General features: G+C 34.4%; 1 protein-coding gene across 1 annotated transcript in view; it reads left to right on the top strand.

Annotated features, from left to right (window-relative positions):
- Positions 1-16,052, top strand: part of RICTOR (RPTOR independent companion of MTOR complex 2) — a 170,397-nt gene that overhangs the window by 111,128 nt on the left and 43,217 nt on the right. The window contains exons 12-22 of the mRNA XM_045021191.1: positions 2,619-2,706; positions 5,053-5,143; positions 5,290-5,356; positions 5,460-5,540; positions 6,618-6,718; positions 8,960-9,122; positions 9,930-10,031; positions 11,383-11,429; positions 13,805-13,940; positions 14,553-14,752; positions 15,233-15,359. Coding sequence (XP_044877126.1) covers positions 2,619-2,706; positions 5,053-5,143; positions 5,290-5,356; positions 5,460-5,540; positions 6,618-6,718; positions 8,960-9,122; positions 9,930-10,031; positions 11,383-11,429; positions 13,805-13,940; positions 14,553-14,752; positions 15,233-15,359 — 1,203 coding nt within the window. The remainder of the gene's footprint in view (positions 1-2,618; positions 2,707-5,052; positions 5,144-5,289; positions 5,357-5,459; positions 5,541-6,617; positions 6,719-8,959; positions 9,123-9,929; positions 10,032-11,382; positions 11,430-13,804; positions 13,941-14,552; positions 14,753-15,232; positions 15,360-16,052) is intronic.

Here is a 16,052-nt window from a genome sequence, read left to right as displayed (position 1 = left end):
AGTTATCGTCTATTCTTTCAAAGGTCTTCACTGGAACAGTCCAAAAAGAAGCCATGTCTTGTGAAATGACAACTGCTTTATTTATTTTAATACTGAAGAAGAGAAAAGACAGTTGCAATTGTTTCAGCTTCTGCCCATATCTCTGTTGAATACAGATAGCAAAAATGTTTACAATTATTTTGCAACATAACACCATCATCCCATCAGGCTGGTTTCATTAAAGGAAGATTGACTGTTGATAGTAAGAAAAAAATTACTGGATCCAGCAAGCTCATATGTCAGAAATTTCCTCTATAGCTTTCTCTAGATGCTGAGAAGGTCTTTGACAGGGTTGAATGGACTTATCCAATGGCTGCTCCTTTTAAAAATAACAATAATAATAATTTTGTCCAATATTCCTGAACTGGATTAGTGTATTATACACCTCTCCCTTGTTTCACTGTCAACTAATGAATTTTTTTTCCAGGATTTCAACTAGAAAATAGGACAACAGAGTTGTCCTCTGTCGTCTCTTTTTTTAATCTCTCTCAAAGCAATGCTGTGTACGTTATCAGTTCTCAGCCATTGAAGGTGTGAACCGGGAAGAACAAAATCAGTTTATATGCTTATGATATTTTTGTATTTTTGAAGAATCCATCCTCATCTGTGCCATAATTGATGTAGTTGACATTTTTGGAGAGATCTCTGGTTTTCTCATTAATTGGAATGAATCACAAACAATGGGTGTATCCAAAATATTAGACCCATCTCAATTTCATTATTCTCAATTTCAAATATACAAGGAGATCACTTACTTAAGTATTAAGATTTGTCTTAATCTTCTGAAAATTGATTAAGTATGCACTACATATTTAAACAAACTTCCAAGGTTGTAATGAGATGGTGTATTAGACTGACATCTTTACTGTGGAGAATAGAAGTAGCCAAAATAAATGTTTTCCCAGGATTGACTTATGATTAGCCTCTTGTCTTTCAAAATGTTTCCCATGCCCTTTGTTCAAATAAAAATAGGTATATTATGCAGTGTATATGGGATAAAAAATTGCCTCGTGGGTGTCACAAGACCCTGAAATACTGGGCAACTGGAGGTATGGGATAGCCAGATTTGCATTTATATTATACAGTATTCCAAATGCGTTCTATTTTAAGGTGGTTCACATCCAATGGTGGCTCTATATATGTATTGGCTTGGTTTGAGATTAAAAAAAAGCTTAGTTTATGCCATTTGGAGTCTATCTGTACCCTTAAGGAAAAATCCAATCTTTGCTTCTACATGGGGCATACTGCAATACGTTACAGCATCCAATCTTACTTATTTTCTGTATCACTCTAGGATAAACCCGCACCTCAGGATGAGGGCCAACTCCATGCTTAAGACCATTTGGATAGAAAAAGGATTAACAAAAATTGAAGATGATCAGCTGATTTTCTATTACATGTGTGACAAATACCAGCCACTGCTGTCTCTCAGTTCCTTCTTTCAGTGGCTATGCTCAAGGTTTTATACACTAATAGGGAACAATTGGTGTGTTTTAACTCTCTCTCCTCTAGGTGAACATGTTAAGAAATAAGGAAACAAGTCACTGTGTAGGAATGACTTTATAGATGGCTTAATGTTTTGCCATCTATAAGTTTTTTGCAGTATTCTCTCAGTCTCAAAGAAAATTGGAAAAAGAACTTAGCCTTACTATCTGAACTGAAATCTGGAAAGATATCTGGCTTAACATGAAAGAATACTTCAAGTCCCTGCTATTCTTCCAGAGCAAGATATTAAACAGGTGCTACTGGACTCCAGATTCTTTAAGGCTAGATTAGCAATGCTGAGTGAGTGTTGGAGACCATGCCATCCTTTTGTACATCCTCTAAACCTCTCAAACACGTTACAGCATATTATATACAGTGTTCCAAAAACATTGTCACTATTTTCCCTTCTCCAAGCTTGTGTGTTTTAGGGATGCCGAATGAGTTGGAATTATTAGTTAACATTAAGAAATGGTTTATAGTAACTATTCTAGTGGCTAGAAGAAGTTACTTTTAGAAAATCTGCAATTGGCTGAATGAACTCTCTACTACTGCATTATTGGAAAAAATGACTAATAGAAACACTTGGACAAATATGATGTCTAGTCACACATGAAACTATTACACACCTTTGAAGTTTAGTACATATTAGATCCTGATATTCATAGACTGTGTTCTCACTTATTTATCTATTTAGTCACTGCATGACCTTTATGAGTTCAGAATTTTTGTTTGTTTTGTTTTGGGGTTTAATTGGTTTGTGTTTTCTTGGGGGAGGGGTTTACAGGTTTAGCAAATTATGAACATTGAACTTTAAACGCTAGTTCCTCTTTTCTATGTTTTTTGGTTTCATTATATTGCTTTCTTTATATAAAAACAATAAAAATAAAGTTTTAAAAATAAAAAAAAGTCAAGACAAATTGAGTGTAGCAGTTTTTGCTGCTTGATAGCCTGCTTCAAATAGTTATATTTAAAGGTATTTTTAATTTTGGATAACTTTCTAACTTTCAAGACAGTGACTTTTTCTACTAGCTTTAAAGTGAAGTTCAGGTTTCTAATAGCTTATGAAAATAAATATTTTCCTTTTGTATTTGTAGCGAGGTCTACTTGAGGTTCTTTATGATATATTTCGCCTTCCTCTCCCTGTTGTGACAGAAGAATTCATAGAAGCCCTTCTCAGTGTAGGTAGGTATTAAAAATCAGTGCACAGTACAGGTCATCCTACTTATTTAATTCTTCTAAAATTTGAGTCCTTTGGGGTTTTCCCTGCCACAGTAAGTCATGTCAATATTGACTATTTCATCATTTAATTTGTTTTTTAAAAATACTTGTTTAAAGTTTGCTTGTTTTCAGCTGTTGATTACTTTCAAGTGTATCTCCATTGTTCTGGCTTTTGTTGATTTTATTACTTCAGCTGTAAAAGTAGTACAGGAGATGCACTGGGTGCAGTTAATCTTAAAAGACACCAGGTAAATGTATCGCTGTAAGTTAATAGGATACTTACTGTAGAGAAGGAGTTATCAAAAGTTAGGTCAGAGTCACAAATCTATAGTTGATATCTATTATTGGGAGGGTGGGGAATGTTGTAGGATTGCATAAGAGAATTCATCTTTAATAATGTGAATTCTTGCTGCTATCAGTGGTACATTTTACTTCTTAAACATATTCCAAATAAGTCTAATTAAAATTAGTACATTTTGAGATTCATTTGTCAAATTTAAATAATAATGTTGCTGTGTACACTTTTTTCATCTAAGATGCATTGGAGAGGTAGAATGCATTTCAGCAATACACAAGAATTCTAAATGAGTTAAGTTTTAGTAGGCTAATTATATAATTTCAAGGAACATCACCTCTGAAATGCGACATTGCTGCTAATGTTATTTAAAGGTATTATCACCCATGACCACATGTGGCTAGCACTTTACTTTAAAACACTGTTTTAACAGTCAATCTTGTATTTTTCTAAACATCTGACTTTAATCAGTTTTCTGTTTGTTGCATTTTTTCCACACAGCAAATAGATTTAATCTTTATTTCCAATGCCTTTACAAATATAAAAACAACGAGGAATCCTTGTGGCACCTTAGAGACTAACACATTTATTTGGGCGTAGGCTTTGTGGACTAGAACCCACTTCATCAGATGCATGAAGTGGAATATACAGGAGCAGGTATAAATAAATACATGAAAGGATGGGAGTTGCCTTACTAAGTGTGAGGTCAGTCTAACGAGACAATTCACTTAATAGCAGGATACCAAAGAAGGAAAAATAACTTTTGAAGTGATAATGAGAGTGGCCTATTTCAAACAGTTGACAAGAAGGTGTGAGTAACAGTAGGGGGACATTAGTATTGGGGAAAATAGTTTAGGTTTTGTATCCTGTGGCACCTTATAGACTAACAGACGTTTTGCAGCATGCCATCTGAAGAAGTGGGTATTCATGCTGCAAAACGTCTATAAGGTGCCACAGGATTCTTTGCTGCTTTTACAGATCCAGACTAACACGGCTATCCCTCTGATACTTTAGGTTTTGTAATGACCCAACCACTCCCAGTCTTCATTCAGGTCTAATCTGATGGTGTCCAGTTTGCAAATTAATTCCAGTTCTGCAATTTCGTGTTGGAGTCTGTTTTGAAGTTTTTTTGTTGAAGAATTGCCACTTTTAGGTCTGTTATTTAGTGACCAGAGAGACTGAAGTGTTCTTCTGGTTTTTGAATGTTATGATTCCTGATGTTAGATTTGTGTCCATTTATTCTTTTGCGCAGACACTGTCTGGTTTGGCCGTGTAATTATACGGGAACTCTCATCCGTACTGCAGATTTTCCATAATCCCCTTGAGGTGGACATGTGAGGCTGCAGTGTCAAATGTCCTTTTACTGAGGAGTGCTAGTTTTATATCAGGAGAAGCCACACTCTCCTGCAACTCTGTAGAAGCAGCCTCTCCTTTGTTTTTCACTGCAGGAGTATGGACTCAGGAGGAAGGGCAGAGGACAGGAATTAGCCTCTCCCTTCTACCCTGCAGTAGTGTGCAGTTTTCCCAGCCTCCCAAGCTAAATCTTTGGCAGAGTTGCTGACTAAAGCTTGGTCTAGATTACAGAATTCTGTTGTCTGACCCACTGTTTAGCAGTCAGTGTATAGTAGAACAAATCATGCTCATATTGTTAGCAATACTACTTCTCTGCAGTCTGAGAACTGGTGCTCATGTATAACGTACATTCTGAGCTTTGTCTCTTTTAGTTGATCCAGTAAAAGATATTACCTCAGCCACCTTGTGTGTCTCATTACATTTTAGTTAGTCTAAATTATGATATTTGCTAATTACAAGTTCAGTGCTGTATTAAAGTGAAGAATGTGAACATTTATTTGTACTGTTTTGGTCTACACTGGCGATTAGAAGAAACAAACAAAACCACTTATTGTTGCTAATGTAATGAATAATTTATTCTAATAAATGCAACTGCAGATATTAAAATGACCCTTTAAAGTTAAATGTTACAATTACTTATGTCCATGTTTTTCTTGCTCTAGATCCAAGTCGGTTTCAGGACTGTTGGAGACTTTCTGATGGTTTTGTAGCAGCTGAATCTAAAACTATATTACCCCATCGAGCCAGATCAAGGTAGCATTTTGTGACTGAAACTGGATGATTGTTGTGGTGGTGTTTGACACAAGCTGTATTGTTTTCTAATTTTTATAATGAAAAATAAAAACAGAAGAAGAAACTACACATCTTACATTGTATGCGTGGTTTGTTTTTTTCTTCAGACCTGACCTCATGGATAATTATTTGGCTTTGGTTCTTTCGGCTTTTATTACTAATGGACTTTTAGAAGTAAGTGCAGAGTTTACGTTAGAATGATCATTTCCTCAAAATAATACTAAAATATGTGTACATTAAATGCAGCTATTTCAGTACATGTTTACTTTTCTTTAAGGGTCTGGTTGAAGTAATTACAAGCAGTGATGACCATGTGTCTGTTAGAGCAACAATCCTGTTAGGAGAACTTTTGCACATGGTAAGTCAGGGCTTATTGTTCATTATTGATAGGATTGGTAGTGTCACATATTGTTATGCTTGCCTTAACCATGAGACCAGCTTTTCTCTTCCTGCAGTCCTTTTTTTCATTCACTACACACTTACAACTTCTGCAACATATAAAGGGGGAGGGAGGAGTCCTACAGACAATATTTTTTCATCCCAGAGCAGGTCCATCCTGTGTGCTGAATGAGGCAAAGGCCCTTTGGAAAAAATAGTATGTAATTAAAGACTTTGTCATAATGCATACACCCAGGGTGAGTGCGGGTGGGGATGTGTGTGAAGGGGGAGTGAGTAAATTACGGTTTGATGGGCAACCCTGCATTCTAGTATTTTCTAATTTTGATGCTTGACTTTGAATCTTAATATTCTTAAAACGGAGATATTTGTGTGTAGGCCTTTAAGATTTATTCTGACTGGATTAAATTCTTTACCATTCCGGACAATAGGGTTTGATCCTTATTTCAACACTTGAAGAAATATTTTTGTGCATTTTTGTAGTTGCGGCATCTACAACAACATTTTTGGCAGCCAAATCTTTAAAGTTTTCCAAAGGGTCACTAGCAACTGAAAACCTCTCATTTCTGTTTCATATTTTTTCCTGAGTATTGTTACAAGTATCATCATGGACTACTACAATTGAAAGGAATATTTTTTGCTGTCTTTCAGTTTGTTTACTTTGGGCATTTGACAACATTTTGTATTATCATTTTCACTGTTTAATTTGATTGTAAAACCACAGGTTAACAGGAGACTTTAGAGGCAAGTGCAGTCTCTAGAACTATTTTAAATGCCTTTTAACAAATGTAGTATATTTCAAGGTTGTGCCTTTTTAGTAAAAAGGCTTAATGTAATGGGAATCTGTAATCATGTATAAGAGAGTGTTCTAACATAGAGCTGTGTTATATGAAAAGGGTAAATGGAGTCATACTGTCTCATTGTTCTGCATAGAAAAGTTCTGTTAAAATCTGTGGGATTTTTGTGGGATATGGCCAAAAAAGTATAAGATTGATGAATAGCTGGACCTAGTTTTTAATGACAAATGTATCTCTTTCAGGCAAACACAATCCTTCCTCATTCGCATAGCCATCACTTGCACTGCTTACCAACGCTAATGAATATGGCAGCATCATTTGATATCCTGAAGGAGAAAAGACTGTAAGCATATTATGTTGTACTAAGATACTGAGAATGTGTGAACATATACAATATATATTTATTACAGTTAAAAACTGCTGTTTTTTTTTTAAAGTGTGCATACATAAATATGTTTCGACCCTTACTGGATTTACGTCTGTAGTTATTAATGGTTAGTACATATATGCAGTACAGGTAAATATTGTTTCAGTGTACAGTATATCAGTTCCAAAGTTGCAATATTGTGACCATAATTAATCCTGAAATTCAGACAGAATTGGAAGAAAGATTTTGATATGAGCAAGTTTGTCGTATCAAAACTACTTTGCATCAGGTATTACAAGAATTATTTTTACAAGGGAGTTCATATTACTAAGGAGAACTTTATTATTATTATTAACAACAACAACATCATCATGAATTAATATCTGACCAAACAGTATAAACCACATTACTTGAGATGTGTTCTGAATCTTGTCTCCCTTAAGTGTTTGAAGTTGTTTAGTGTTTAACCTTCTGGAAAGGTTAAGCCTTTAAAATTAGGAATGACTGTGCAAAAACCTTGCCTTAGCCAAATGTTTAACTCTAGCTATATTAATTAGTAATTTGTCAAATTTATGAAGCATTAATAGCAAAATTAAAAATTGAAGTTCAATGTTAGACTTTCTCTCTGAAAACTCAGGAACTAGAAATATAAATGCTCAGTCTCAGAAAGACTTTGACTGTCCAAAAGACAGTGATTTAAAAAACCCAGAGAAATAGCTTCTGTCTCCTGCTACAGCTTCTTTTGTTTGAGGCTTCCACTAATTTTCAAAATGTTTCTTATATTGTAGGTCTGTTTAAACATGAGGCACAAACAAAGCAGAAGCTTCAAACATTTACCACTGCATTTGATGGAGCAGACATACTGTATTTGCTAGTATTTACACAAATAGTTTTTTGTCTGGCACTGTCACAATAATGAATTGAGAGCTATATGCCAGCAACACTGACTAAAACTAAATATCTGTAAAAGCCGTTTATTCCTCTCAGTAAATATGAAAGAAGAAAATGAATTAAATGTTTACGATTTTTTACTAAAATTTTACTTTTTTGCAGTTCAATTTCAGAACAGTGAATTTTTGCATGTAGTGTATTTTATTCATGACAGAAGTCAGATTAATTTGATTTATTCCAAATTTCTATAAATCGACTATCCATAACTCTAGGTGCTTTTACACTATTGAGTGTGCTTAAGTATTATGTCCTTTACAAAGCTAAACAATTTTGTAGTAAATTGTGCAAAGTATTGTAGTCACTATTTGTGATTGCTCAGTATTATTCTCAGTATTTATTTTTGTTTTTTTATTATTTGTGATGGCCCAGGTTATTCTCAGTATTTATTTTTGATCTGGCTTTTCAAATTTGTATCCGATGATGATAAAACCAGGAAAGAAATTCCTTGATATTTTAATTTCTCCATTGTGCTTTTAATGATAATCACTGAATTATTTTTAAACTACACTTCTACCCCGATATAACACGACCCGATATAACACGAATTCGGATATAACACGGAAAAGCAGCACTCGGGGAGGGGCAGTGGGGGGGGGGGGCGCTGCACACTCCAGAGATCAAAGAAAGTTCAATATAATGCAGTTTCACATATAACACGGTAAGATTTTTTGGCTCCCGAGGACAGCGTTATATTGGGCTAGAGGTGTACTGTTGTAAAATTTCTGGTGCTAAGTTCAACGGCTGTAGGTGGTATCATAAATACTAAAAATAATAAAGGTTTCCATGAAGATTTCCAAGATGTTATTGAAAGGCTTGAGTACAATTTGACAAGAATGTTAACTGCTAACTAAGTTGTACATATTTGGGGTGAGGGTGGGGATTCTTTTTTTGTGCTTATAATTCTGCCTATATTTCTTTTGCATTGAAAGAGTAGTTAGTATGAAGTAAGCCGTAGAAAGTCATATAGTGGTGACACATTTGTGAAAGTATGAGTATTGCATATCTAAAAATTCTGCTGAATGTGTTTAAAAAAAAATCCACAAAATGGGTTTAATTTAAGTTGGACTATTAAAAAAGTGGTGAAATTCTAATTTTAATCTGTTAATGTTGGACTTAAGTGGATGCCAGGGAAGGAATAGAAGATCTCATTGACAACTTCTTTGTTGACCCAGGCTTATTTAATACAAGACTTAGCAATGGTGGCCTGTGTTTTATTGTAGTAAAATCAGTTGAACAGCTATAAATATCAATATTTTTCCCTACTAGACGAGCCAGTGCTGCGCTAAATTGCTTAAAACGCTTTCATGAGATGAAGAAACGAGGACCTAAACCTTACAGCCTCCATTTAGATCATATTGTTCAGAAGGCAATCTCAACACACCAAAAAAGGGATCAATACCGTGTGCAGAAAGATATCTTTGTTTTAAAGGTATTTTGATTAATCATTTAACTATTAGTAAGCTTAATGTTAAATATCAGAGCCTCTGAAGTTAATTTGTTGTGTTTTTTAAACCATTCTCCAGAAATCCCGATTTTTTTTTTTAATTTATTTTTAATATCACCACTTCTGTTTTTGTTTAATCCATGATCCTGTATGCAATTTCTCTTCAGCAGCCAGATCATTTAAGGGATATTGTGAGGTTTGCTTTTAACTTTAATAAAATAAAACTTTTAATAATAATAAAAATGAACATATTTGACTTCCAGAACTGGAAGGCATGCTGAAAATTGAATTTACTTTTTGCTTCTTCTGCTGTCTGCTACTTTGCATCTTACTGTTACTTTGCAAACCTACTGCTAAAATGTAACATACTGCTTTTTCTAAGCTTTGGCAATGAAACTCAACTAGTTTATTTAATTTCAAGATGAGTTTTTAGTCAGTTTCACTTTTAGGCTGTCATTCAGGTACCAGAATGCTGCCGGTTGAGTTGTATACACACATTATAGGTTTTTGCAAAAAAGGAGGAAATGTAGGATATGCTTTTCATTGGAATTTGTCTTCAGTTTCAAAAATGTACTATAAATTAATTTGAGGTTTAGACTTTATAATGCTTATTTCACTGCTGATAGTGTAACCTTGTTTGTAGAATGCTGTTTGTCAAGCATTAGTACAATTGTACAATTAGTACAACAACAATTCATTAAACGATTGTAGATTTGATCATAAGCTTTTTTTATGTTAGGGTAAAGTGCTGCAAAGAAACTTCCTATTTTCACTTCTTTTCTAATATTCTAGGATACAGAGGAAGCACTTGTAATGAATCTTAGAGATAGTCAAGTACTTCATCATAAAGAGAACCTTGAGTGGAATTGGAATTTGATAGGGACCGTACTTAAGGTGAGCAAAGAAAATTCATGATATTTTTCCCGCCTATTTCATAAAAAAAACTAATTTGGCTTATTTCTTATGTGAGCTTAAAGTTTGTAATATTAGAAGGAACCTATGAGAAGATACTTCTGAAGTCGTCTCAGGAAAGTAGGTTCCTGTTTGGTTTTTTTCATCAGGAGTGTTTGAATACTCTGGTATTTCTGCTTTTCAAAATGTCATCTAGTTTTTCTATTCAATTGTCTTATTCTGAATTGAAAAACAAGAATTGCATTTAGTAGACCGCTAAGGTTTCTCCTCATAAAATTGGAGAAATTAGAAAATAAAAAACTACTAAGACGTCTGGTTTATTTTCCTGCCAATGGAGGATTTTCCATACAATATATTTTCTAGTGCTTTGTCAAACTAAATTTTAAAAGTTTCAAAGGATGAAGCTTCAGATCCTCCAAAATGAAATCCCATTTTGTTTTCTGCTTGTATTTTAACCTGTTTAGATGCCGTTTTATTATCTCTCAGTATTCACTGGTGTTTTTAAGTTAGTATCTCAAATATAAATTATTTGGTATTTACTTATTTTAGATTATTAAAAAAAAACCCAATTTAGCACATATCCCTGAAACTCCCCACCTAAATACCGTTAGAATCATAGAATATCAGGGTTGGAAGGGATCTCAGGAGGTCATCTAGTCCAACCTCTTGCTCAAAGCAGGACCAATCCCCAGACAGATTTTTGCCCCCGATCCCTAAATGGCCCCCTCAAGGATTGAACTCTTAACCCTGGGTTTAGCAAGCCAGTGCTCAAACCAGAGCTATCCCTTCCCAATTCACACTGACATTTATCCTTACCCTTAGGTGAAGGGTCTCGGATATTTCTGTCAGTGACATTGCTTGTATTCAGAACTATTCAGATACTTTAAATGATCATGCAGCACCATTAAATGCTTTGCTCAAATAAAGTGCTCTCCTTAACACTAATGCTGAATTCTATTTAATGCTAATGAGGAGGTAGTGACAGGGAAATAGAGTAGGCAGCTTTGGCTTTGCCATTTAAAAAAAAATGTTTCCAGACTTGATAACCATTAATTTTGTATTTATAAACAGCCACACCCATGAGTGAGTAACTATGTTCAACCGTGCAGCTAATTGAAAGAAAGTAAAGATGTGATGACACTTTGTTACTGGAATGACAGCATTCTTCAGTGGTTTCTTTAGACTCTTTCACACACAAACAGAATAACTAATGAGAATTTTTTAAATAATAACTGATGCATCTGTGTCAATATATAGAAGTGAAGAAATTTTAGTGAATTACCCAAGAGTGATGTACAAGTCTTATATAATGCCATATCTGTTCTTTCTCTAGTGGCCAAATGTAAATCTAAGGAACTATAAAGATGAACAGTTGCACAGGTATGTAAAACTTTTATTTAGACTTCCTGTGGAAAAAAGTCTAAATAAACTGCCTACTTAATATATTTATCCTCTAAAACAGAAGGATATTACCTAGCCAAACAACTTCATTACATTTTAAACCTCAAAAGATTATATTTTCACGATTTCTTCAATTTAGTGTTTGGTAGCAACATTTTGAGAAACATTCCTGAGTAAAACAAACCTGGTCACTATACCAGCTGGTACTATAAAACAAAACGAAAGGGTGAAGATTTTTTTTAAAAGAAAAAAGCAACAATTTTGAAATCAGATGTAGGTGTTTTTTAAGAACTAAAAGCTCTAACACTAAGTGCAGTGTTTTTCATCTACATTTATAATCTTTGGAACAAGGGAATTTTTCTTTCATCGCTTCTACTCCCAGCTTCAAGTGTTAGTAAATATCTTTGGGATGTCACTCATAATGTAGACCTAAGACATTGATCTGAATAAACAGTCTTTTAGTTTTCCTCATTTTGCCGAGATTGACAGGATATTTTTCTGTAGACTTGTGAGGAAAACCTACTGCTAAGATGCAGCCTTAAGGACTACACCTTGCTCTGACCTCTTAATTTCTTTCAGTAAAAATAATCAGACTACTTTTTAAGTGGAAATGTAAAAATGGATTGCTACCTTTTACATTCTGTCCTAAACATGAGTGGTGGTGGTGTGATAATCTAACTGTATCCTACTTTCCTCCTGCCCCTTTCATACACACACAATACAAAAATAATTGCTAACTGCTGATACGTGATAAAGGATTATTTTCCAGATTCAGTCATTTGTAATATTACTCTTTTCAAAGGAATGTCTACAATTCTGTGTAATTGTTTCCTGGATTTGTACTGTATTCAGGCGTTGTTCAGTGGATGAGTGATTTTTTTAAAATGCTCAATAAGTTGTGAAAAGCTTTTTCTATAAGACTTATTTCTGCACTTGCAGAATTGCAAACAGCTATCTCCATGATTTTACTGTCATAAAATATTCTAACTATTGGTTGCAGTTAATATAGATTTTTAAAAAACCCAACCTTCTGCAGGCTTGGATGACTGAGCTATGAACTGTTAACTGTATCATTCTCAAAAATTGTTGACAGCAAAACACTTTTTCCCCCCAGGCTTTGTTCTCCATCGTGTAAATACACAACTTGAGCTGTGTGCCAGTGCATTTAGTCTAATGTATGTTGTGAAAATCTTATGATTGTAGTGTTAAAGTAATCAGATATGGCTCTTAAAAATAATTAAATCACAATTGTGTTGTTCAAGTTATTGCTAGCCTTACTTACTCTTTGAGAGATGCACATAAGCATAATCATATGAATGTTTAATTATGACTTATGTTCGCTCACATGCTCTTTATAAGTTGGTTGTTTTGTGAAAATATAAAACAGCCTTGAGAGGACTCCTTAGGAATTTCTCTGCCCTGTGTTTTGTCAGTCAGACTTGGACAGAGGCCTGTTCTCTCATTCCTGCTGTAACAACAATAAAAAAAAAATCAGTGTTTGTATAGAGGGTCATTGATATCCCTTAAAAAGCATTCTGTGTTCTCTTATACTATGAAAGGTGTATACTAAATGGCTAATGATTTATGGAAAATATTAATATAATTTTAAATTACAAACTTAGGGCCCTACTGCTGCAATCCTGAATTGATTCCACCTGAATCAGTGTAGCTCTGCACTAATACAGTTATAGGGCTTCATATTTGATCATTAGTAATGCCCAAGATCTGTTTAATCTGTCCAAATAAGAAGTATCACTTTGGGAAAATATGGTGTGACATGCATAGAAGGCATGTATTTTTCTTGAAGACAAACGCATACTAGCCACTATGTGGTCTGACTTCTCTTAAAAATACATAACAAATACCAGGACACACAATTTTTTTTTAAATCTGCCAAGAGAAGAGCACTTACTACAGGAAGTGGGTCACTCTTATAGACAGACAGATGGGAGTAATCTCTGAACTTTCCACAGGAGAAATGTTACAGAAGAGATTATAACTGAATGAACTTGTTTTATTGCCTGCTTTTGTTGTTCGCTGTTTAAAAAAAAAAATCTTCTTGATAACTTAAATTTTTTGTTTGTCTTTTATTGTGGCATTCCCAAAAGGCACAGAGAGAATTTTTTGTGACTCTTCATGTGGTCACATCTCTGAAATTGTTCTCTGGCTATAATTATTTGGGCTGCCTGATCTTTGTTTCTGCAGACTACAATTTTAGTAATTTGGGAATAAATCTCCTTGTGTACAAAATATCCCTTTCATGCCCACAAGTTCATATATATTATTTCTTGCAGCACAGTAAGATTTTTTTTTTAGGGTAATCAACTAATTCTTCTTATTTTAATCTTAATTAGGTTTGTCCGACGACTGCTGTATTTTTACAAGCCTAGCAGTAAATTGTATGCCAACCTGGATCTGGATTATGCCAAATCTAAGCAACTCACTGTTGTGGGTTGCCAGTTTACTGAATTTCTTCTTGAATCTGAAGAGGTGAGAAATGATTTCAGCTACAAGATATAAGAAAAAAATGACAGTTCTCTATGCTAGACAAGCAAAATCTTAATTTTAGTAACGATGTTTGCAAGAAAGCTTCAGGGTATTAAAATTTAAAAAGACCATCTTGGCAAGTCTAATTAGAATCCGGAGGTATCCTGGCCAGCAGGTGTAGGAGTGCCTCAGTACTGTAGTGATTTGTATATTAAAAAGGAGTGGGGTTTTTGTTTTGTTTCTGTTTTTTAAAGTAGAAATGGGTTTTGTGGAATGCTCCCTGGACTCTTGTTGTAGAGATGTATCCCTATTGTCATGCTCAAATTCCTTTCTTTCAACTATACTAAAATATTTTACTTTGCCTTGTCTTTTCATAACTGTCATACTGCATATGTCAAAATTGGTACAGAGCTCCCCCTGAAATCAGTCTTTGATTTGCCTTTAGTTTTTTTCACTTCATTAAACTGTTGGCACTAGTTAACATTTTTTATTTTATCATCTTTATATATGTGCATTCTGAGAAATTTAAATCAATACATTTTAGTAAACAAAAACTAACTAAAGCTTTTCATTACCAGTAATAAATGAAAATATCTTTTTACTTTTTTGGGGTAGGATGGACAAGGCTATCTGGAGGAATTGGTAAAAGATATTGTGCATTGGCTCAACTCTTCCTCTGGAATGAAACCAGAACGCAGTCTTCAGAACAATGGGTTACTAAGCACCCTTAGTCAGCACTACTTTCTGTTTTTTGGTACACTCTCCTGTCACCCTCACGGAGTGAAAATGCTTGAAAAATGCAATGTGTTTCAGTGGTGAGTATTATTTACTTCAGTTTGTAATATGCTGTGGGTACATGTTCAATCATTATAAAACCTGCAAATAATAAAGACCTACGTCCAACAAAACTAAAAACCTCCCAAATCTCACTGGATTCTCCAACCTCTTTGGAAAAAGCCCTGTAGTACAGATGGATTTTGTAGAATGGCCTTTTTTTCCATGCATGTCTGACTGACAAAAACATCTTGGTGACTGCATCAGGGAGAATGTTTCTGTCTACACACTGGAAATACGAGAAAAAGGCAGGCAGCATGCATTGTCAAATATCATGCTAACGTTTCTTAAGCAGCCAGTATCAGATTAACATTTGTCCTTACCTTAACTTTGACCCAACATATTATGTTGAATGGTAAAAATAATAAATTAGCAAGGTGGTGTCTAAATTATGTGTACATGCATAAAATACTGAAATTGAAAGTGGATTCCAACTAATACTTTCTTTCAACTTTTTTCAGTCTTCTTAATCTCTGCTCCTTGAAGAACCAAGATCACTTACTAAAACTGACAGTTTCTAGTTTGGATTACAGCAGAGATGGGTTAGCAAGAGTCATCCTTTCCAAAATTTTAACTGCATCTACTGATGTAAGTGTAATTAATCAAGCACACAGCTTGTCAATATTTATTATTAAACATTTTATTTCTTTTGTTGTTTAATCTAATAAGCTAAATCTGGTTAATTTAAAATGTTGTATATTAATTCATTACAACAGGCTTTCATTTTTCTTAGTTGTGTAACACAAACTTTTCTGGCATACCACAGACAACTTTTTAAAATATAACCTGGGCCTCATGTATTCTGTGATACTGTAACTGCACAACTTGCCATAGAATCCATTCCTTGCCACCTAATTGGGCTCCAGAATTTAAGCTTTTATGTAATAGTTTCTAGCCCTCAGGTTTGAGAGAGCTGATGATGGAGGGGAAATGTTCTTAAATGTATGAACCAAATATAAACCAATGCCAAGTTATCTTCTTGAGGAATAACTGTCAGGCCTTATCTTCACTAGGAGAAAGTTGGATTTTTAACATGTTAGGTAACACATGTTACAATCCTAGTGAAAACGAGTTTTAACACATTAACTGATTGAAGTAAATCTTAGAAAGATGCATGGGGGAAGGTGTGATTGCAGAGTGAGAGAGGGATACAAAAATTGGCATTGACACTGGAACTGCTGTAGTGAAGGAGGCGAGTGGGATTCTGTAGTCTAAGGAAAGAATTGTACTGGATCTTCAAGAAAAGGGCAAGAAGTTCAGGTTTCATATAGTAGACAAGTA

Source organism: Mauremys mutica, chromosome 6 (genome assembly GCF_020497125.1).
Source record: "Mauremys mutica isolate MM-2020 ecotype Southern chromosome 6, ASM2049712v1, whole genome shotgun sequence".
Taxonomy (NCBI): Eukaryota; Metazoa; Chordata; order Testudines; family Geoemydidae; genus Mauremys; species Mauremys mutica.
This window is presented reverse-complemented; position numbering and strand designations above follow the sequence as displayed.